The 24,845-nt window shown below is 47.9% G+C and overlaps 1 protein-coding gene across 1 annotated transcript in view; it reads right to left on the bottom strand.

Moving 5' to 3' along the window:
• Positions 1-3,885: 3,885 nt before the first annotated feature.
• Positions 3,886-24,845, bottom strand: part of LOC134911096 (fibrinogen-like protein 1) — a 32,988-nt gene continuing 12,028 nt past the window's right edge. The window contains exons 5-6 of the mRNA XM_063919472.1: positions 8,664-8,859; positions 3,886-4,539 (exon numbers count right to left, since the gene is read on the bottom strand). Coding sequence (XP_063775542.1) covers positions 4,396-4,539; positions 8,664-8,859 — 340 coding nt within the window. The 3' untranslated portion in view covers positions 3,886-4,395. The remainder of the gene's footprint in view (positions 4,540-8,663; positions 8,860-24,845) is intronic.

Here is a 24,845-nt window from a genome sequence, read left to right as displayed (position 1 = left end):
TTTGCATTGTGCAACATTCTCGTGAATCCCATAGTTTGGAACGTCTCACACAGAGAATTTGGTAGTGTCTTGTACTGGGCAGAGATTAACATTCATAGCGTCCGATCTGGGGTTCGGTGCTCATTGGAACAAGTTAATTGTCCGATATGGGCTCTGAGCTTATTGCAACAGGTACAGTATTGTATTTTTCCACCCACCTGCACATCTGATGCTGTTGAGGACTTGGGCTACTGTAACAGCTGCTACTGAGATGTTTCCATTTCTTCTATCAGTAATTTGGATCAGCAATCAATTCTGTTGGATTATTACTTGGTGAGAATTGGCTTCTTATACATACACCTCCTCCTGTGTGTCGCTATGTGACTAGGACGCACAAGCAGCTTATGCTGATTAAAATGATATGTGACATGCCTATATTCTGTGTGCGACTGTATCTGTATCTGCATACGTAATGGTACGTTATAGTGATTTCCAGGAACACACTGTAATGTAGCATTTCATATGCAGATACAGCCGCAGTCACACACAGAATATAGGCATGCCGCATATCATTTTAATCAGGAGAAGCTGCTGGTGCGTCCTGTTCGCATAGCAAATGTAAAAAGTAGTACATAAAGGCGTTTGGCGCTACCGAGTCACGGCATGGCGTGACTAGAGAAGGGCTGTGTAACATGACTGCAGCAAGGATGTAGGAGGACACATCTGTATGTATATTTGTATGTTTGTTCTTAGGCTTCTACATGCCTTGATGGATCTGGACCAAACTTGGTACATATATAATTTATTATCCAACTTAAAATTCTGCCGGGGTTTCAAGTGAAATAATCCACCCCTTGCGGGGACAGGTTTCCAATCGCAAAAATGCATTGGTTTGTTTGTTTGCCTGTGATGTCACAATGGTAGTAACTGCCTATACCAGGATTTTGCTGCTGCTGCCGCCCTGTGTCATATTCCTCCAGAGCCCGGGTAACACACAGGTCACCAGCAGGAGGCGATATCACATAAGGTTAGTGACTGGACAGAGATAAGGGCAGTTTAGTGCAATGTGGCGGTGGCAGACTTGGAGCGAGATTAACTAGAGTCAGGGGAAAATAGAAATTACTGACTGTTACACATTCCCTTCATTATCCATCTTACATTACTGGCCGGTTTCAATTTAAAAAATCCCCCCCTTTCGGGGCCAGGGACATATAGTGGATCCCAGAAGACATACCAGGTGCTTGGGCATAGCCAGATTAAGGGGGGTATGCAGGTCATACTGTACCCTGAGCCCCTCTTTGTCTGCCCCCCCCCCCCTGTCCAGAGCATACTGACATCACAAGCTCTCCCTCTTGTGCAACAGCAGAACCAGCAGCCAGAATGCTAGCAGGACAGTATGCAGTGCAAGCAGAGACGCAGGAGTATCAGATTTCATGAGATACCGACCAGAGGAGAGATAGGAGGGTGGAGAGTGCTGTAAAGGGGGGTACACACAGAGAGATCCGTGCTTAAATTCTAAGCAATCTGACTAGATTGCTTAGAAGTTAAGCATGGATCGCTCCGTGTGTAGGGTGCCGGCGACAGCGATGCGCGGTTCCGCGCGTCGCTATCGCCGGCTGTAGGTTTGGCAGCATGCATGCCAAATCTAGTGAGATCGCTCATTTCACTGATGGGTAAAATGAGGGCCCCCCTTTCCCCCTTCAGCACACATCGCGCTGTGTGCTGAGCGGTCTGTGCTAGATCGCCCAGCACACATCTCTCCCTGTACGGAGCCTAAGTGACACAGGGATTTTAGCTTCTCCCCGTCTGGGTCCTGTGTAACCTGCTATCTAATGAAGGTCTAGACAGAGACACACACAGAGTCCTCCTGCGTCCTGTCTCAGTGTGTAAGTAGCACAGAGGCTGCTGCTATTCTTGCATGTGACAAGATACATTATAGATTTTGTTTTTCTATGTGCATTTTAAGATTAAGTTGCCTTCGTTGTACTACAAGTAAATTATATAAAATAGTTTTCTATCAATTAGGTAGAGCTATAAACAGTACCCAGGCATCATTAAACTATTAGTTTAAATCTAATATACACCATTGGTTTAAATGTAATATACACAATCCATACATCCCAACATGACCCATTCTAGGAGGGACAAAATGCTCTCTACCTGGACTTCCTTCTTAATTTATGATTGCAATCACCTGTGTTGAAACACCTTTCTTATCAATTAAATAGTGTAACACAGGTGGCACCAGTCATATATGCACAATCTAATATACACCCTTCCCCCCTCACCAGGGCCCCCCTGTCTTAAGTACCCCGGGCACCCTATAGACTTAATCCAGCCCTGGGCTTGGGGTCAGTTGGACTTCATGTTGAAATGCACTGTGAAGAACTGTGACCCAGGGAGGGAGCCTGTTCAGGGGCTTCCACTGGATAGATTTGGATGAAAACGTCACAAAGTGGTGACGTTGGATCCCAAAAGACATATTGGGGGGTTGGGGTCCCATTCGGACCTCCCATTGGTGTACGCTGGCCAGAACTTTGACCCCGGGAGCCTGTTAAGGGCCAGCCACTGGATGGATTTAGTTGATTATTATTATATTATTTATCACATTTGTCTGGATGAACTTTTATATCCAATGTAAAGGGGCATATTTTCCAATTAATTATCTGGTTACCAGTTTACTTATTTAAGCTGAGAATATTTTCAATGTTGAAAATTGTGGAATCAAACGCACCTAGATTTAAGGCTGCGCACATATTCAGATGGTCGCATCTCAAACTACAGATGTGGACATGTATGTACTCATGCTAATGGGCCCAAATCTGAGCTACTTTGTCTACAACCTGCCTCTTGCCCCTGTACCCTCACAGACCAGCCTGGTCCCCGTCTCCTGTGCTCATCTCAGCTGGTTTCTTCCCATCGTTATTTGCGCTTGCAGTTATTACGCCAATTCTTAAAACAACAAATTTTGACCCAACCTCAGCAGACTTGTATTACAGTGCCATTTGTGTCTTATAGTCTAAAGCCTTTACTGGCCAGTGTTCATGTAGTGTCTATTACAATTTGTCCAGTAGGTGGCAGCAAGCAAACAGTTACATCTCTCATTTATAATGATGGCTTACGCAGAGAAACTGGTGCTTGGTTTATTATACTGCACATGATTTTTCCGTGTTATTTGTAAAATAAAATGCCAATAGGTCCTATATATGCAAGAATTATTTCCCAGTCAGTGGGATGACACATCTGTTGTGTAGTAAGCAGATCCAGGAGTCAGATTTGGCAGGTGCCTGACACACACAGTAGAATAATTATTCTCTGGGCTTTTTTCCCCCTATAACAAGTTTATTGACCTATAATAGGAGTCTGCAAAACAGAAATACTGTACAAAGATATCAGACACACCGCCTTATTCAAAGCCACGAGGTGAGCAGCTGTGGGCGGTACGGACTTCACACTGCGCAAATGTTGGAATCTGGATACAAACCAGGATGCCTCTTGGCGACTGATTCTGCGTTTTTGGCAGCAGTTGCATCTGAGACCATTGGCCTACACAGACTCCGGGCTTCCTGTTCTCCAGAGAGGCTTCATACCCTATCCCAAGATGGCCACCGAGATCTCTACTGAACATATGCCGGGCCGTCTGTGTTTACTGTTTAGAGTGACATGATGAGAGACAGAAGTCTCCTACCTAACCGCAATGAGAGTTCTTGTTATTACCCACTATAAAGCTGCTCCAACATCCCTGCACAGCTGTTTGCTGTATATTTATTTATTAACAATTTCTCATATAGTGCAGCAAATTCCATTGTGCTTTAAAATTGGAAACTGTGATAACATAAAACAAAACAATTGCATACCACAGTGAAAAAACAAGACTGGGTAATAACAGACATAGAGGTAGGAGGGCCCTGCTCGCAAGCTTACACTCTATAGAAATAGGCACTGATACACTAGGATAGCTATCTATTGCATAGTGGTCCACCAGATTGCAAAGGTTACAGTCACTGGCAGCTGAGTTGTATGAAATCCTGCTACGCTCAAGCTCCAATCCATCACCAGTGTACATCATACAGTATAACTGCATGTAACCAGTGTGCATGTAACAGTGAGTACAGATGTACCTGCTATCTATCACTAAGCCAACAACACTGGTTATGTAACTGGGCTGTTCATAGTTCGAGTCGTCCACTAGTGTCTTTCTCCGATGTGTGTGCTTCGTTTTCAAATGCTTTCCCAACGTCCAGGACTGCGACGCCTGGCCTCCTCCCCCTCTCTTACTTTTCTCCGCTTCTACAATCTCTTACTAGCAAAGGGTAAAAGTTCTCCTTTTCCCCAAAGTGTAGAACCTTCACACTGTGTCCTCCATGCGCTACAATCTACATACACAATAACCTAATAACGTGCAGGTCATCACTTCTATGGGGATATGTGGGAGCGGAACATTCTTGGCCGTATCATCATAGAAACTCTCTTCAGTGAGTAATAGTCGGTGTTCCTCCAGCTGTACCACACAATGCCATCCGGCCCCTTCGTCCTGCGACCTTTCACATATCTCCCCCCCTGCAAATACAGCAGTGATACAAAGTAACTCTCCCACACCATTACAGTATATACTGATACATAGTTATATGTGGATGTAAGTTATATAGAGATAATGTGGAATTAAAATGATGGCAATTAAAATAACTTCTTTTTTTTCCTTCAGTCAGCCGCGAGTTCCCTCACGGCATGAGTACGTGTGGACGCCATCAGAAATTGTGGGACCCATGACAAATTTGGCAGGGCCCCGCCCCCATGCAGCAGTAGCCCCATTTCATAATATGCCATGCAGCTGTGCCCCCAATTCATAATGCCACACTCATATATATACAGACACCACATATATATATATATATATATATACACATACACGCACACACATACATATATACACACACACACACACATAACACACAATAATTGTTCCTCCTCATCCAGAAGCCATTACAGTACTAAGTTCTTGCAGCAGCAGCTACTTGTGTTACCTGGAGGGGACGGGCTGATGACAAGCTTTGGGGGACAAGAGTGCAAGAGGGGACTGAAGGACAGGGAAGGGATGGCCATCACAGTGAATGCACGGATCGAAGTAGGCAGACAGTCTGTTCTCAATGACAGCTGCAGCTCCACCGGCCATGGGCCCCCTTTCTGTCAAGGCACGGGACTCGATTCCTGGCAGTTCCCCCCTGATGGCAGCCCTGCTTACAGTACAATACTTATGCACCAGGAGAGCACTGAGCTATGGGACAGGATGCATTAAAGGCAATTTTGAGGTCAAACCTTCGAAATAGCCATTTTTAGAGGTTTGCCCGTATTTTGCATATGCACAAAACGCCGGAATGCAATACATACATTTGTAGATGCCTCTGCCTGGGTGGTCTTCAGTATGCCGACTGTCGGGATCCCGGCGCACAGTATACCGGCGCCGGAATCCCGACAGCCAACATACCGACACTTTTTATCACTCGTGGGGGTCCACGACCCCCCTGGAGGGAGAATAAAATAGCGTGGCGCACGTAGCGCGTCACCGTGCCCGCAGCGAACCCACAAGGGGCTCATTTGCGCTCACCACGCTGTCGGTATGCCGGCGGTCGGGCTCCCGGCCCCGGTATACCATACTACACCCCTCTACCTAATAGAAGCCTATGGACTTCTTATCGTAATGTGCACTGAGATTGATCCAATCAGATCCTTCCCAGTGTCCTCTGTGGCACACGCATATCATCTGTCACATGGACAGAAGGACACCCTCTTATTGGGACAGCTGCAGTTTTTTTCAAGCATACAGCGTAACTAGATGCCGATATGCATGCGATGAGTAGCGGGTTGCATCCCGCACCAGCAGGGCCGGCTCTACCATTAGGCAGCTTTAGGCGGCTGCCTAGGGGCACCGGCCCTTGGAGGGCGCCACTGAATTCATCTAGCAAAAAACTGAAGGATGTCTCTCTATGCGGCCTCCTCCTTTTACACTACGCTGACCGCTGCTGTGGGTTTAAACAGGTGCAGCTGCAACTATCAGGCTGTGCCACATAGTGTCTCAGCGCTTCCTCCATGCTGACATGTGTAACATCAAGTTATATGAAGCCACATAGGAGGCGAATGTAACTAGGGACGCCCCCATGGGCGCTTCTCATAGCCCTGATGCACCTCCTCTAGGCCTCTGCATCTCGGCTGTCCAGCAGCAAGCAGCACCTGTCTACAAGTCTGCACCCACAGCGTCACTGTAATGCTGCATCCCATACCCGACCCCAATTAAATATTCCCACCAGACCCCATGTACAGTATATCTAAAAAGTGACATTGGCCTCGGTGTCCTACAGTATATGATTTCTAACATGCTAGCTAGCATGTATACATAAAGAATAGACGGCACTTAAGGACTTTTAAAGTGAAAGTATGTGGGCCCTCATTCCGAGTTGTTCGCTCGCAAGCTGCTTTTAGCAGCTTTGCACACGCTAAGCCGCCGCCCAGGGCTGTTTCTAGCCAATTTGGCTCCCAGTGCGAGATTTAAAAATGCGCCCCCCAATGACATAAAAAAATGTGCCCCCCCCCCCCCCCACCCACACACACACCTAGATAAAAAAAAAACTTGTGCGCGCACCCGGCAAGGGGGCATGGACTCATCTAAATGGGTGTGGCCTCATTTAAATGGGCATGGCCTCGTCTGAAAAGACTACCTCACAATCCAGTTTTTGACCCTGCTCCAACAGATCACGACCACCACAGGAAAAAAAAAATCTACCTTATTAAGCCCCACACAGTAATGCCCCCTGCACCATATTATGCCACACACCGCAATGCCCTTGATACATTAAATCCCCACACTACAGCAGGCAAGAGTCCCCATTTCACACATTACGGCAGGTGTCCCCATTTTACACATTGAGAGAGAGAGAGAGAGAGAATACTTACAGAGGCGATTACCGCTCTTCGGCCCGCCTCACCAGTCGCTCCTTGCGCCGGCCTTTCCCTCTTCCTAACTTGAATCCCCCTCTGTACTCCGCTCGGGAGGGGGGGGGAGTTTTGCGGAGTGACTGGGTTGCGTCGTGATGTAACGACGCAAACGCGTCATTCCGTGAAACTCCGCCCCCCGAGTGGGTTACTCGGGGAGAAATAGGAGGGGGAAGCAGGGAGCTACAGTTAGCGCCGCGGCGGGCGCCCAGTGCGGTTGCACTGCTCGCCTGCCCCAAGAAACTGCCATGCCGCCGCCTACTGGGAGTGAATCTTAGCTTATCAAAATTGCGAACGAAAGATTAGCAGAATTGCGAAGACACTTCTTAGCAGTTTCTGAGTAGCTCCACACTTACTCGGCATCTGCGATCAGTTCAGTCAGTTCCGTTCCTGATTTGACGTCACAAACACACCCAGCGTTCGCCCAGACACTCCTCCGTTTCTCCAGCCACTCCCGCGTTTTTCCCAGAAACGGTAGCGTTTTTTCGCACACACCCATAAAACGGCCAGTTTCCGCCCAGAAACACCCACTTCCTGTCAATCACATTACGATCACCAGAACGAAGAAAAAACCTCGTAATGCCGTGAGTAAAATACCTGACTGCATAGCAAATTTACTTGGCGCAGTCGCACTGCGGACATTGCGCATGCGCATTAGCGACTAATCGCTCCGTTGCGAGAAAAATATAACGAGCGAACAACTCGGAATGACCCCCATTGTGAGCAAAGTCACAAAATTTTGTGACTTTGTTTATAAAATACATTATCACTTTAAAAGTCTGAGTGTTGTCGCTTTTCTCTGTATATGTGTAATGATGCAATTCACCCCAGCCCACCTAGTGGCCACCTGTATCTCCCCTCCGGGAGGTGTGTGTGTGCTGGGGGGGGCGGAGTGTTGCAGGTTAGGGGGAGCTAAGCTGAAACTTTGCCTAGGGTGCAGTGAGGTCTTGCACCGGCCCTGCGCACCAGGCCTGTTAGAGGTACATGCAAGCATTACCCTATGTGTAAGCAATATAATGTAATAAAGTGTCATGTACACAAGATGGAACAGTGTTAAACATTTGTGGATTTCCTCTTTAATGATCAAACAGAAATCGGCTAACCTGCCGCTGAATGGAATTATAATTGACTGCAAGTAATGAGAACAGACGTCCGTGGCTTCGTATAATGTAGCAGCCACACTTGTGAATGAAGTGCTATTAGTTGGAGGGGTGAATCCACAATCAGCCAATCAGAAGCTGCTAGATAGTGCTGCTCTTTGCCATCATCATAGTTGTGTTTGGTTGCACTAGCAGCGCAAGAGATCCGCCTGCTGACAGTTACGTTGCCACGCCCTTACTTTACCACGCTCCTCTATCCGGTGCCATCTCAGAAGGAGTCGGCAGTGTAGCATACAGTGATATCTGCGCAATTACATGGGTTTAAACATATGTAGCAGGTACTGCGCAAATGCACATTTCACGCCCTCAAAAAATGTCTATTCGACGCTACATGAGCCTCATTCTATTCGCGGATCACCTGTCACTACATGACATTCCGACGGGACAATAAACACTCTGCTGCATTTCTCTCAGGCTGTCGCTCATGGAATCACTTTAAACCCCCCCACACACACCTTCCAGGGCTTGGCTTACTCTTGATGGGATAGGCTCCTTTGGATTTGATTGGGAAGCGTTATATTGTATTTCTGCCCTTACCAGATAGTAAACCCCATTGAGGTTGGAGTAGAAGCACTGGTGGTACCACCAGCCCCCATGAGAGATCTCCGCACACAGATTCCCGGACTCCGGAGTGCTGAAACTGCGCTTGTTGTGGTACCAGGAGAAGGAGTCCTCTGCAGTCCCGCTGGGACCAGTCACGTGCAGGCGGTAGAAGTTCGTTTCGTCTTCAATGCTGCAAAAATAAACAAATCCCCACTCAGAGCCTTTGGATCAGCCTTAGTAACGTGCAGAATGTAATCCTGATACCGTTACTCTTGCAGAATGCTGCTCATGTCATTTTAAATAGACAGTGGGATATATCAGCCCCGAAAATGTGGTCACACCTCGGAAAACTGCCATTTGGATGTTTGCCGCATTCTCTATATGTACTTATGAGATATCCGCTGTGGCCCACTGGCACTGCAGTTCCCGTAGAATTCTGTGGGGCTGGAAAGTGAAACTTCCAAGAGCTTATTTCATGATTGGCAAAGCCATCTATTGCTGGTGTTACCAATAGAAGCCTATAGGCTTCTTCCCGCAGACTCCCCTGAGTGGGACCTGAAGTTCTTATACTGTAAATAGATGTGGAAAACTAGATGAGCAGAGAATATGATATATTATTATTATCCTTTTTTTATATGGCGCCACAAGGGTTCCGCAGCGCCCAATTACAGAGTACATAAACAAATGATCAAAACAGGAAAACAGCAACTTACAGTTGATGACAGTATAGGACAAGTACAGGGTAAATACACATAGTTACATCAGCAGATGACACTGGAATAAGTATCAGGTGGCAGAAGACTGCTGGATTTGGTGCAGTTGAAGATTATTAAAGTAAGAAAGGATAAGCACATGAGGGAAGGGGACCCTGCTCGTGAGAGCTTACATTCTAAAGGGGAGGGGTAGACAGACAGGGGTGACACAGATGGGGTACATAGAGAGCATGGAACAGAGGGTTAGGATGAGATTTGGCTGGGTATGGTGAAGAAGTGGGTTTTGAGAGCCCGTTTGACTGACAGTGGTGTACCTACAAATTTTGTGCCCCCCTGCCAAACCCCCCTCCCCCTCCGCCATGCCTGCTCATTGTCGGGGGTTCTGCTCATTGTCAGGGGATTTCCCCATCCACCGCAGGCCTGCGTATCACGCTTGCCCCCTTCATACTATTGAAAATGTCCCTCCCAAAATGGCCACTGCACCCTCTAGCATCCTTAATAACTGTCTCCTCTGAGGCGGCGGGCATTTTGGGAGGGACATCTCTCCCATGGTGCTGCTCATCAGGCCGGCGGCTCCTCTCTGCTGCACTGACAGCGGCGTGGCGGCCCGGGACAGTTGTCCCCACAGTACACCCAGCGCCTCCAAGCCACTGCAGGTTCTGTTGGGACTGTTGCTACGCCCCCGATGACTGCTAACAGAGAAGTGTCCGTAATGCAACCAATCCAACATCTTCTATGCATTTTATTTATTTCCATGTTAAGAAAAAGACAACAAAAATTCTCCCAGCAGCACACTGGGCCTAATTCAGATATGGTTGGAGTTGCGTCCTGTGCTGCAAAATAGAGATTATCTGTACTTTGCGCATGCGCAGAGCCAGGGTGGCAGAAGGAGGCACAGATAGAGGCTAAGTGGGCCTGGTTTTAGAGAGAGGGGTCAGATATCTAGTACCAACAGGTCAACTTAAATAGAGTTAATGTCAGGAAATGTACACATGCCAGGCTATAGTGACAGTGCAGAGGCGGATCAAGGCTGGAGGGACCCCCACATCTATAACTTGGCTAGAGCCCCATAAAATAAAAATATATAAATCTAAAAAAAAATACAGCCTATAAGTGTGATTTTTCAATCACAGCCTGTGACATTGCAGATAGGAAGGGGCGTCTTAACAGAGGATGGGGCCCGTGTGTACCTCCGGGTGGGCCCCCTCCTCTGCACGGTGCAGCAGTCTCTGGCATTTTGCGCAGGTCAAATGCGCAGGTCTCCGGAAACATGGCACCTTAGATTTTCGCCGCAGCTGGAGCGCCCGACTCTGTATTTAAATATGGGTGCAGTGTGGACCCCCCTAGAAAAGGAAGGGGGGGGGGGGGGCACCGCACACACCCATACACACTCATTATAGAAATGCCAATGCAGATAGGAGCTGATTGGCTGATACTTTGTCTCTCTCCAAAGCTTACTAAATAGACTCCAAAGTCCCAGCCAATCAGCTGATAGCTGCCATGTTCCAGGCTGTGTTTGAAAAATGACAGTTAGGAGCTGATTGTCTGCTTCCGTCCACTTTATCTTTCTCTAAGTCTAAGGGGTTTCAAGCAGTGAAAAGAGTGGAAAAGTGAACTATTGGAAGTAACATTTATCATTTGCATTCTATAAAATACAAAGCAGCTGATTGGTTGCCATGGGCAACTTCTCCACTGGCTCACCTCTCCATTCTTTTTACTGCTTAGTACATCTCCCCCTTATTACAAAGGTGTTGGGTATGAGTATCTGACGGTCAGGAAGCCGCATTCAGTATACTGACGCCGGCATCATGACAATTGAAATCTCAACAGGGGTGAGCTACCTATGTTTTCCCTTCTCCACTAACCCTAACCCTCCTTTCCTGCAGCCTAACTCTAGCCTCCCCCGTTATTGCCTAAACCTAAGCCCCCCCCCCCAGTCAGGGGTGTAGCAAGGGTGGCTCCGGTGGAGCTCGAGCTCCGGGCGCCGAAAAAGTTAGAGGACGCGCCGCCTGCTCACCACCTCCATCTGCCCACTATACCACGGGCCACTGTACAGGCAGTCGCAGAGCAGGAGGAGGTGAAGCAGAGGGGCGCACACTGACTCGTCTTGGAGACTAGGTGGGGAACAGGGCAGGCCAGAGGTGACATCTGGAGACACTGACAATCGGCACATGCCGGAACTCTGCCGCCCTCTTTATACTGTATGTCTCACTGTCTGCTTGTAGCTGTGCAGCAGGTTACTTCTGTCCTGCTACACCACTCTCTGCCTCGGCTACTGCAGCACCTCTTTCTACCCCAGTTGCTGTAGCATCTCTTTCTGCCCTGGCTGCTGCAGCACCCCTCTCTGCTCCAGCTGCTACAGCACCTTTCTCTACATTGATGCTGCAGCACTTTTCCCTGTCTCAGCTGCTGCTACAGCACCTCACTCTGCATTAGAAGCTGCAGAGTAACATGTATAAGCAGCTCTACTGTGACATAACCTCCCCTATATTTTTGTGGCGCGCCTTCGGTGCACACTGTCCCTGTTTTCGTCATGAGGGGCGCCCAAAAGAAATTTCCACCCTGAGCTCCACAAGGTCTAGAACCGGCCCTGTCTCCAGTGTAGGATTTTTCTATTTTTTTCTTTTGAAATGTAACATGCCCCCAATTCAGTACAGGGGAGGGGGCGCCGAAACTTACCCTTGCTCCGGGCACCATGGCACCTAGCTACACCTCTGCCCCCAGTGTCTAAACCTAACCTCTCTCCTCCTGCAGCCTAACCCTATCTTCTCAGGATGGCGCCTAAACCTAATCCCCCCACCCACAGCCCTTAACTAGGCCTCCCGCTATACTCACGGTGTGGATGTCGACTGTCGGAATTCCGGCTGCCAGGATCCCGACAGGCGGAATCTTTGCCCGAATCACGTACATAGACCCCTTAGCTCTTTGTACTGCTGTTATTATGTGGTATGTAAATCTCATTTGCTGGTCCGTCACAGTGCGCTGCTGGGAGAATCTGTGTTGTATTCTGTGTGTATCGTTATTTCCATATCAGCATTATTACATTACAGTTATTAGGTTACTGCGATTATGTTAGTTGTTTTTTTCATTAGTAACACTTAATTTAGTATTATTCCGTTAGTGTTATCACTGTGTTAGTATTAACCACTTCACTGGCATGGTCAGAGCACATGTGACCGCGCCGCCCCACTGTGTCCCTCAGTTTATGGAGATCCGGTCTGCAGATGTGCATACTATAATATTTAAATGTTTCAAAAAGTACTTTTTAAACTATATTAAATGAAACATTTAAAAAAAAAAACCAATATTGTGAAGGTTTTGGAAGGGAAAAATCGTCAGTTAAATGTTTTTTTTTTTTTTTTTAAATATATTTATTAGGTGAGAAATTACAGGTGTAACACACACATTTTACATGTTGCATAATAACTGTTTAACAATATCCTTATCCATGACAATATCAAAGTTAATGATATGTAGGAATGCACAACATTACATCTGTACAACAGAAATCACATATAATGGCTAGAGAATAACGTGAATATGATATTACTAGGTGCTTCATCGCGCCCTACGGGCGCTCTTCACACCGTCGCAAGGGGCTACGCCCCCTTAACCCTTGCATGCCTTTCTGGGGTTTAATATTTGTATTATATAGAGTATTACCTGCATTCCTTTGTTAGTGGTTAAATATTGCACAATGAAAGGGCGTGCGATGGTGAAGGAGGCGCAGCCCCTTGCGACGGCGTGAACAGCACCTGCAGGGCACGATGTACAGAATGTAGCGGGTGCGGGGGGGACTGCGGATGGTGTCTGTAGATGCTGCGGGTGGAGGGGAGGCAGAAGTGGGGGTGGGGCCCGGATGGGGAAGGTTCGGGAGGTGCTGCGCGTGGGGGAGGGGCAGAGGAGTGGGGGATGCAGATGGGGGAGGGGTCCAGAGGCACTGCAGGTGGGGGAGGGGCAGGGGTGCCACGGGTGGGAGAGGGGCAGGTGTGGGGATGTTGTGGATGGGTGAAGGGTTCCGGAGGTGCTGTGGGATGGGAAGGGACGGGAGTGCCGGGGGTGGGGTAGGGGACCGCAGGCACCATGGGTAGGGTAGGGGCAGGTACGGGTGTTGCGGCGGATGGGAAAGGAGGTCCGGAGGTGCTGCAGGTGGTGGAGGGGCAGGTGCGGGGGTGCCATTGGTGGGGGAGTGGTGGGTGAGGGGGGGACCGCTGATGGAGGAGGGTGTCTGCAGATGCTGCGGGTGGAGGGGGGCAGGTGTGGGGGGAGACATATAAGGGGGGTGAATGGTGGAAGGGGCCTGGAGGTGCTGTGGGTGGTGAAGGGGTGGAGGAGTGGGAGCCACGGGTGGTGTAGGGGGTCTGGAGGCACAGCATGTGGGGGAGGGGTGGAGTGCCGCATGTGGTGGAGGGGAAGGTGCGGAGGTGTGGTGCATTGGGAAGAGGTCTGGAGGCGCTGCGGGTACTGTACATGCCATAAAAGGTAGTTGGAGGGTATGCAGTAACAGGGCCAGGACAGGGTCAGTACAGGGTTGACGGGGCCAGGACAGGGGTGACAGGGTCAGAACAGGGGTGATGGTGCCAGGACAGGGGTGACGGGGCCAGGACAGGGGTGACGGGGCCAGGACAGGGGTGACAGGGCCAGGACAGAAATGATAGGGACAGGATAGGGGTGACAGGGCCAGGGTAGGGGCGGCAGGACCAGGACAGGGGTGACGGGGCCAGTATAGGGTTCACAGGGCAAGCACAGGGGTGACAGGGCCAGGATAGGGGTGACAGGGCCAGGATAAGGGTGAAAGGGCCAGGATAAGGGTGGCAGGGCAAGGCCAGGGGTGACAGGGACATGACAGAACACAGGGCACGGGAGAGATTGGTATTAGGGACAAAACAGTGGTGACAGACAGATGTGTCTTACCAGAGTCACGGCTGCTGGCTGCTGCTGTTCCACTCCAACCTGTTGGGATCTGCTGCTGCTGGAGACTTGGCATGGCTGACTCTCTCAGGCTGGAGTCCTGCTTCCTCTGCCCGTCCGCATCCCTCCTCCCCTCCTCAGTCACACACCGCAGACCTCGCGCAGCTGCCGGGCACTGTGGTAAGGTGAGACTGGAAATGACTGGTTAGCCCCCAGGAGATGCTGCGGCTGGAGGGAGGAGGGGGTCATAGCATGCACGTGGCGCGGACCTCACGGCTTCCGGGGCACTGTGGTAAGGGGAGGCTGGGAGTGACTGGTTAGCTTCCAGGAGACGCTGCGGCTGGAGGGAGGAGTGGGTCAGAGCCTGCAAGCAGCTCGGATTTCTGCAGCGCTACCCGCCAGCTAAAGTGTGTGAATGAGCTGGGCGCACTCCACTGCGGGTGGCAGCGCTGCAGCTAGCGGTGGGGTTGCCGGGGCTGGAGATAACAGAGGCAGTATGGAACCTGCACAGCGGCAGGTGCCCCACTAAACTGCAGCTAAGAAGCGTGGAGTGTGCCAGAAAGTGACGCTCCTCCGCACCAGAGAGACCCTGCTGAGTATGCCGATGTGGGGGGTCAAGCACACAGTGAGCCGGTGCCCGTCTGTCTGTATGACATACCCCTCACACACCCCCATACCTCCCAAATGTCCCGATTTTCGCGGGACAGTCCCATTTTTTGGGGTCTGTCCGGCTGTCCCACCCGCGGGTCGCAGTGTCCGGCGGTGGGGGGGCAGTTGGAAAGCTCCTGTACTCGCTGTTCTGCTTAGCAGAGCAGCGGTGAATAGTGGAGACAGAGGGAGAGGGGGCATCAGGGGGTACGGATTAATGGGGGGGTTCCAGCAGCAGAGCCGGATTAAGGTGGGGGGGGGGGGCAGGGGATACGTACCGTTGGCCCCACAGTTTTAGGGGGCCCCCCGGCTGGAGTAGCTCTGTCCCAGCTCAGAAGCTCCCCCCCCCCCCCGTCCTGCCAGCAACAGCGGCAGCATTGTGCTACAGTCAGCACACGCTGCTGCATATAGGCAGGTCTGTGGTGTTGCAGGGAGGCAGCAGTCTCCCTGCTTTCTTCTGCCTGTGCGGGTGTGTAGGGGGAAGCGACCACCTCCTCTGGATTTAGCCCTAGCTGAGGGGCCAAAATCCCATTTAAAAAATAAAAATCGGAATTTGCATAAGGGGGCGTGGCCGCGCGGGCCGCGATTAGGCCACGCCCCCAACCCCCAGCAGGCACAGCAATGAGATAGGGCTCCCCTGTATCAAGTGCCCTGGGCCCCCCGGACTCATAATCAGCCCCTGGGAGCATGCCAGCAGCTCACAGAGCGCTGGGCATGCCCCATCACTGACGAAAACGGGGACCCTCCCGTGAAGCCACGCCCCCTTTTCGCCAAGTGTGTTTCCCTCCTTCTGCCTGGAGAAAGCTCCTGCAGAAAGCTGGGAGGTTTGCACCCCTGCGTGTGACATGTCCAATGCCCATGCTATCTGCTTCTGCTCCTAGTCTCCTGTAGATTTGGCCAGATCTCTGTGACTCATTTGACTAACTCCGCCCAGTGTTGTGACTCCGCCCAGCGTTAGCAAATGAATCACAAGGTCACAGAATAGGGCTATTATATAGGAGATGGATATTACAAAACATGTAGCAGGGGATGGTCATCTCGCGGTGCCATTAACAGTATAATTTAAGTTAAACAGAGAGGGTGTTCCTAAAATATTAAAGTTAAGGTTAAGATTAGAAGGGCGGTGAACCCCTCGTGAGCACCTCTGTATTGTACCAAGTAGTATATTTGACTACTTTTCGCATGCCATCACGAATTGATTGTGGCAGAGTTACAACATAGGGTAACCATATTGTAAAGAATTTGGGGGAATTGGATTCCACTCTAAGAGAGCATTCTATCCAGTCCATTTGGTATAGATGTGTCAGTCTAGGAAGCAGGAGAGTTATGGGTCTAGGGGTTTTGTATATCCACTGCAGGGACGTGCGCTCAGGGGAGGCAGGGGAGGCAGTGCCTCCCCTGTCAAAATGATTAAAATAAAAAAAGAAGATACATAAGACACATATTCTGTGTCATGTGTATGCTCCTTATATTATTATAATCATTTTAATCTGTTTAAATAGTTTGGGAGGCACTGATAGCTAGTGCCTCCCGTAGACTGTGGGAACGGGGACAAAGCAGGGGGCTGGGCCAAGCTCTGGGCTGTAAAAGCCCATTAGAAATGAAGGGGAATGCGGCACTTATACAAGTGCCTCGCTGGCAGGGAAAGCACGCCCCTGCCAGCGAGGCACATGTGATTGGACAGCGGATCCAGCACTGGATCTGCAGGTCCAATCACACATAAGCGTCGGGGAGAAGCGGCGGCGGGACCCGGAAGTTACTGCTGGACAGGAGAGGACCGAGAACGGCGGCGTGGACACGCTGGATGACAAGGGGCCTCCCCGGTTCGCCCTGGACCAGCTCTCCCTGCTGAAGGTAAGAGCCAGAAGAGCGGTGATGGATGTGCCTAGGCGGTGGGAGTGCGGAGCCCCTGCTCCTGCCTGTGTGATGGAGGCGCTGCTGCTGTGTCACGGCCGCTGCTGCTTCGGCTCCCAGGGGACTTGTGTACAGTCTGCCCGCCTGCTGCCCTCATCTACCTGCTGCTTGGTCCCATGTGGGTGCTGCTGTACAAAGTGTGTGTGTTTATGTGTATATACAATGCTGTGTAGTGTGTGTGTGTGTGTGTGTCCCAAATGGTGAAGATGATGATGCCGCGCCAGTGCCACACAAAGCTCTCTCCTCCTCACACAGCCCCCCCACAGCTCCCCCCCCTGTGCCAGAAACACAGTGCCAGATACACAATTACCCCACAGTGCCAGATACATATTGCCCTGGCCGCACCTCCACACACAGATTGTATTTGGTTGGGAGGGGGGGGGAGAGGGGAAGGTGCCTCCGTGCCTCACCAGTCGGTGCCCTCACCGCACGTCACTGATCCACTGAGACAGTATGGTCTTTTTTGAAGCTGCCGCTATCCGTGCCAGTAATAATTTGTTACCTGGAGATAATGAACAGCCATCCGGGTCATATTGATTCCAGAAGGCCCAGCGTAAAGTAGGCGTGAGAGGAATGTTTAAAGTCGTAGTAATGTAGTTACATACATCTTTCCAGAACAATTGTATTATAGGGCATGACCAAAGGCAATGAATGATGTCTGCATCAGGTGAGGAACACTTGAAGCAATGGGAATTATCAGAGATGCCCGTAAGGTATCTGAGACGGGGAGTATAATATGCCCTGTGTAAGATTTTTAAATGCATTTCTGCATAGGAAGAGGACACCAGATATTTATTAAGTAATAAGTGCGATTGTATTATAGTCTGTAAAGGGATGCCTGGGAAAGTGATCGACCATTTACTGTAGCTAGACCTGTTGTTTGACTATCTAAATCTATCTGATGTCTGGTGTGTGCATAGATAAAGGATGTTGTATAGGAAGAGTGGGGATTTAAGCGCATTTGGACGTCTAAGGGAAAGGTATAGTCTGTCGGCCGTAAGCGTGTTATCAATTGTGTTGCAAAGCTGCGAATTTGAAAATATGTAAATAGTGGTATATATTGATTTGGGAATTTTTGTTTTAATTGAGACAGGGTGAGGATTTCGGTACAAGTGATGTTCATGAATTGATACACCAAACGTAAGCCTTGAGAATACCAGGTCTTGATAATTGCATCGGCGTTCCCGCCTTGAAAATCTGGGTTATGGAGAAGTGGTTGGAATAAGGAGTAGGAAGGTGTCAGCCCTATGCGTTTTCGAAGGTGTCGCCATGCTTTGCACGGAGCGAGCAGTAAGGGATTCGTGCGGATGGACGTCAGTGTAGAGGGATCTGGGAAATGTAGTATGGTAGATAAAGTACCTTGGGGTAGCATATGTTGTTCTAGAGATGTATTAGCGTAGTTAGAGGAACCTCTCACCCAGTCAAGGGCATACCTGTAATTAGCGGCTAGAGAGTAGTCCTCTGGGCACGGTAAATTCACACCACCTAATGTAGTTTGTTGTTTCAATTTGAAAAGGGCTATACGTGGACGTTTATTTGTCCAAATGAAAGTGTTAAGGGCCTTGTTGATTGTTTGAATATCTCGTTTGGTCAGAAGAAATGGGAGCATTTGGATCAGGTATAGCAAACGAGGGAAGGAAATCATTTTGTACAGGTGGCATCTACCCAGATATGAGGTTGGCAAGCTCTGCCAACGTGTAAAATCTTCAATCATTTTATCAATGGCACGCGATAAGTTTAGCTGGTATAGTTCATCTAGAATAGGTGAAAAGCGCAAACCTAGGTAAGTTATAAACCCAGTCGCCCATTTAAAGGGGAACCTGGAGCCCCAATTTTGTGTGGCTTTGGGGCCAAGAGCCAAAGCTTCTGTTTTATCAAAATTGATCAAAAAGCCTGAGATCAAGTGGAAATCATGGAGCATGGACAATAAAGAAGGGAACACCGGTATGGGATCATTAAAGTACAATAACAGGTCATCAGCAAAGGCCAAAACCTTCACTTGTTGTGGGCCAATTTTTATCCCTTCCCAAGCAACATTTTGCACACAAGTGCGTATCAGTGGGTCAAGAGCTAGGTTAAATAGTAAGGGAGATAGGGGGCAGCCCTGGCGTGTACCTCTATGCAGAGAGAAGGCTGGTGTGTTCAATCCATTAATGGTTAGGTGAGCTTGGGGGTTAGAGTAAAGCATACTAAAGACCTTGATGAACCCCTCACCGAATTGTTGAGTATGGAAGATTCTAAGTAGGTGCGCCCATGATACCCGATCAAACGCTTTGTCGGCATCACAGCTGACCACTAGCGCTTTAGATGTTGTAGAATCTTTAACACTATGTATTGCTGCTATTAGGGTGCGTACATTATGTACTGACGTTCTAGTCTTCACAAATCCCGTTTGGGCTGGATGTAGTATGCGTATTAGTATCGGTTGGAGGCGAGTGGCCAATAATTTGGTGAATAGTTTTAGGTCTTGGTTGAGTAGGGATATGGGCCTATAGGACTGGACATAAGAAGGATCTTTACCCAGTTTAGGGAATACTACTATTCTAGCTTCGGTGAATCTCGGGGGGGGGGGGGGAGGCAAGCCATTCAGCAGTGCATTGAATAGTGTCAATAAATATGGTATTATGTGAGGAGCTAGCATCTTATAGTATACTGCCCCAAACCCATCTGGGCCCGGCGATTTCCCATTATGGAGTGATTTAATCAGAAACAGTAGCTCTGTGTCTGTTACTGGGCACGTTAATGATTCCCGCTCTTCCTCCGTTAATGTGGGCAGGTCAGCTTTATCTAGAAACTTCATTCCCTCTGTGGGGCTATCTAAAGGTGCCGCGTATAAGTTGGTATAATATTGTAAGAAGGTGTCTGACATAGCTTGCGTATCTATAGTTGAAGTGGTTGGGTCAGTGTGTAAGCTAGTTATGCGAGTAGGGACTGTAGATGATCTTACCAAGTTGGCCAGTAATTTACCCGACTTATTACCCCCTCGGAAGAATTTATTCCGGTAGACATCGTAGGAGAAGCTGGCTCGCTCAGTGCAAAGTGCATCATAAAGATGTTTCGCATCAGCGTAATTTTGTCTGTTGTCTGGGGTGTCATTTAATAATATTGTATTATATGCTTCAGTTAAGGCCCTGCTCAGATCACACAACTGGGTATTCAATTGTTTGCGTTTTCTAGAAACATATTCTAATATTTGTCCTCGGACAACTGGTTTCGAAGCCGACCAAAATAAATTAATGTCGTTTTCATGAAGTTTATTGTCCTCAGTATAGTTAAGGAATGCTCTAGTAAGGAATTTATCAAAGTCCTCGGAAGTTTCCAAATATGCGGGGAAACGCCAATTATAGGATCTGGGCAAGGGGGTATCTAGAGTGATTGATATCCAAATTGGGGCATGATCTGAGAGTGAGATTGGTTCGATTTTAGTATCCACTACATGATGCACAAGAGAATCAGTGATTAGCCAATAATCTATTCTAGAGGAGGAATGGTATGGGTGGGAGTAGAAGGTATATTCTCGAGCGTCTGGGTTGCGTATTCTCCACGGATCAGTTAATCGTAGAGAAGAGGTGAGTAGTGTGAGTGAGGGTGGAGTGGTACTTGCAGATGCACCAGACATAGATGTTTTATCTAGACCAGCAGATTGTATACAATTAAAGTCCCCTCCCATGATAATTTCCCCCTCCGCCCAACCCTGCAAATTTGCGTATATATCAGAGAAGAAAGATGCATTAGGGCCATTAGGGGCATATATATTAGCTATCGTATATAGTGTATTTAATATTTTTAATTTTAAGAACAGAAATCTACCCTCTTGGTCGACCAAACTATCTATGATAGTGGCAGGCAGTGATCTATTGAGAATAGTGAGGACGCCTCTGCGTTTGGATGTGTAGGAGGCTGTTCTATACTCTCCCACCCACGTATCTCATAGTACATTGGGATCGTAGATCCGCCAATGAGTTTCCTGCAATAATACTATATCAGGTTTTAGTCGTTTCAAATAGGTAAGGACCTTTTTCCGTTTGATGGGAGTATTAAGACCATCTACGTTCCAGGACACTAACCGAAATTGTGATTGCACTATTGTTGGAGGATCATGAACCGACTGCATCAGCCGATACCGACCCTAGGCCAACATCGCAAAACAATATACCATAACCGTCGATCCCAGTCCGTCCCAGCGAGCAGACCGTTATGGATCAGTGATGAGGAATAATAAGTGTAAAACTTCAAGTGCATTCCTATCGCTACATATGAACCATGTGTGTGTACAGTATCAACATTATGAACTAAGTTACAGAACCATTTTAACATTTTACGAACCCATATGGGCGCCCTATTAACCAATGACAGCCTCCCAATGGAGGGGACTAAGACGTTTGCGCAGGGTATCCTCCAATCTGGTAACCAGGGGCGCCAAATTTCAAAACAATATGAGAAAAGGTGAGAAAGTAGGGTGAGGGGAAGGGAGTATAGTAAGAAGAAAAGGAGTAATATAGGCTTTTGTAGAGGGGGAAAGGAGCATTGAGAAATAAACAGAAGAACATAGCTAATTTGGTACTGTCGGGTCTCGGCCCTCTTCGAGTTCCAACCTCGGCAGCAATCTATCACTATAATGTAAAAATACATTCTAAATAACTGTTCAAACAAGAGGATATTACTTGTCTTTAACATGAATGGGTTAGTCAGAGATGACTATCGGCCCACTTGGTAAGGATACTTGGAGTCAATCAGCATCATCTGTGCCCGAAAGAAGAGCTGCGTCCAAAGAGTTCACGAAATTCCTGGCCTCTTGTGCGGTTTCAAAAAAGTGAGTTTTCCCACCATAGGTGATTCTTAGCTTGGCCGGGTACATCAACGCAAATCTGTGGCCTAGTTCGTATAGACGTTTGCAAACAGGTGAGAACTCTCGTCTTCTTGCAGCAACCAGATATGAAAAGTCTTGAAACAATAGAATCCTGGAGTCTTGGTATCTAAGGTCCGTGTATTTCCTATAGGCCTCCAGCAAACGGACTTTATCAGCATAATTGAGTATTCTCATGATGACCGGTCTGGGTCTATCTCTGCCGGACTGGCGATCTGGACCGATCCGGTGGACACGTTCCACTAGGATGGAGCCCGTGGCTGATACGCATCCCAGCTCTCTGGGTAGCCATTGGGAGACCAGGGCCATGAGTTCGGAGTATTTCACGGATTCTGGCAAGCCCACTAGACGTACATTGTTTCTTCTATTCCGATTTTCCAAATCTTCTAATTTGTCTTGCAATGATACCATCAGCTTGTCGTGTTCTGTTTGGGCCGTTTTAACTGTTGACAGATCATCCTCTAGATCCGAAATTCGTTGCTCTGCCTCGGAGATACGTTGATCATGGGCTGTGAGTTGTGCAAGCGCTGAGTCCAGAGAGGTTTTTAGGGGTGCCAGTTTTTGATCTAGCAGAGATGAGAGTATATTTGTAATTTCATTCGTGGTGAAGGATTTGGAAGGATCCATAATTGATGCGGGTTGCCCCCTAGGGCTAGAGCCCTGGCTATACGTCGGGGAGGCAGGGGTACTGTTAGCGGGATTTTCACGATTTTTGCCCTTACCCGATTGAGTACCCCGTGGGTTACGTAATTATTTAGACATGAATTTGTCCATAGCATTAACCGACTCAGGGAGGTCTAGATCGTGGTCCAGAAGGCTGTGATGAGGAGCCCCGTATGAAGAATGTCTTGTACTGGATCCTCCACAATCCTAGTACTAACTGAAAATATGTATAGGGGAGCTGTGAGTGTGAAAATATCTCTCGCAGGTGGAGATGGAATAATGGTTCAAACGAAACATCAAATATGACCCACACTCGAAGGTCGATAGGTTAATCAGTGGGAGCCAGTGTCCACCGAATATTCCTCCAGCCCTTTCTCCAAGCTACACTTCTAGCCTGCAGGCTATAGGGGGTGTCAGACTTCTTTTTTTTTTTCCTCTCCTTCCCCCAGTTATTGATGTATATATATATATATATATATATATATAAGGCTATAGGTATATATATAGCATATAGGAGAAGGGGGGGGGGGTCAGGTGTGGGGGAGGTATAGTTGGTTGCTGGTGCTTCAGTGGCTGTTTATCTAGCATATAGCCATATGCTTATAAATCAGGCCCTAAGGTGTGAGGCTTCCAGGCAGGTGTGTTACAGGCCCAGGCCCTGGCCACTACCGCCCAGTGTCCCCCTGACTCAAGACGAGTCTCTGTAGCCGTCTTCCCCCGCTGGGACCCTTAGACCGCAGGTCCGTTAGGTGTACTCACTCTGGGGCCCAGCGGGAGAGATGCATCGGCAGCGGGTCGGAGACGCAGTAATAGGACGGCCGCCGGTCTTCTCGCGGTCTCGTCCAGCGTCTGAGGCGACAGCTTTCCTGGGTGGCAGAGGTTGGCGGCTCGCAGAGGGTGAGTCCTCTAGCCGCGGTCAGCGTCAGTGCGGGTGTCTGGCATCTTGGAGGAGCCCGCGGTCTTGATTCGAGGTCCCCGAGGCCACCGCCGGTACATGGTATAAATCGAGGCCCCGGTTTCTGTGTGTCCTTTAGGCCGCAATCCGCGGGAGCAGTAATAACTACTCCCCGATTCCGCGGCTCAGACAGGGGCACTACAGTGGGGATGGGAGAGACAGTGGGGCTATAAAGGATCTCGATTGAGCCCAGAAATGGGCTTTTAATAGATGTTTAAGCCCCGTTTTTCAGGCGCTACTGTGAAAGGTGTCTGTCTCCTTCAGCAGTTAGGCCACACCCCAGTTAAATGGTTTTAATATTTTAGTATTATTGCGTTAGAAGCTTTATTTTAATGTTATTACATTTAGTATTATTACATTGGTGTTATTATGTTGCATTGGTATTATTATTGTAGTTATATTAGTGGTAGTTTTATTACATTGGTATTATTATATTTGTATTATTACCTTAGAATTATTACATTGGTATTATTATATTAGTATTATTACCTTAGAATTACATTGGTATTGTTATGTTAGTGATAATACATTAGTATTAGAATATTAGTGTTATTGCCTTAGTATTATTACATTGGTATTATTAGGTTAGTATTATTACCTTAGTATTACAGGTTGAGTATCCCATATCCAAATATCCGAAATATGGAATTTTTCCGAAATACGGACTTTTTTGAGCGAGAGTGAGATAGTGAAACTTTTGTTTTCTGATGGCTCAATGTATACAAACTTTGTTTAATACAAAATATTGTATTAAATGACCTTCAGACTGTGTATATAAGGTGTATATGAAACATAAATGAATTGTGTGAATGCAGACACACTTTGTTTAATGCACAAAGTTATAAAACATATTGGCTAAAATTACCTTCAGGGTGTGTGTATAAGGTGCATATAAAACATAAATGCATTCTGTGCTTAGATTTAGGTCCCATCACCATGATATCTCATTATGGTATGCAATTATTCCAAAATACGGAAAAATCCGATATCCAAAATACCTCTGGTCCCAAGCATTTTGGATAAGGGATACTCAACCTGTATTACATTGGTATTATTATGTTAGTGTTACTACATTAGTATTATAATATTAATGTTATTGCCTTAGTATTATTACATTGGTATTACAGGTTGAGTATCCCATATCCAAATATTCCGAAATACGGAATATTCCGAAATACGGACTTTTTTGAGTGAGACTGAGATAGTGAAATCTTTGTTTTTTGATGGCTCAATGTACACAAACTTTGTTTAATACACAAAGTTATTAAAAATATTGTATTAAATGACCTTCAGGCTGTGTGTATAAGGTGTATATGAAACATAAATGAATTCTGTGAATGTACACACACTTTGTTTAATGCACAAAGTTATTAAAAATATTGGCTAAAATTACCTTCAGGCTGTGTGTATAAGGGCCCTCATTCCGAGTTGTTCGCTCGGTAAAAATCTTCGCATTGCAGCGATTTTCCGCTTAATGCGCATGCGCAATGTCCGCACTGCGACTG

This window comes from Pseudophryne corroboree, chromosome 4 (assembly GCF_028390025.1).
Source record: "Pseudophryne corroboree isolate aPseCor3 chromosome 4, aPseCor3.hap2, whole genome shotgun sequence".
Classification (NCBI taxonomy): Eukaryota; Metazoa; Chordata; class Amphibia; order Anura; family Myobatrachidae; genus Pseudophryne; species Pseudophryne corroboree.
This window is presented reverse-complemented; position numbering and strand designations above follow the sequence as displayed.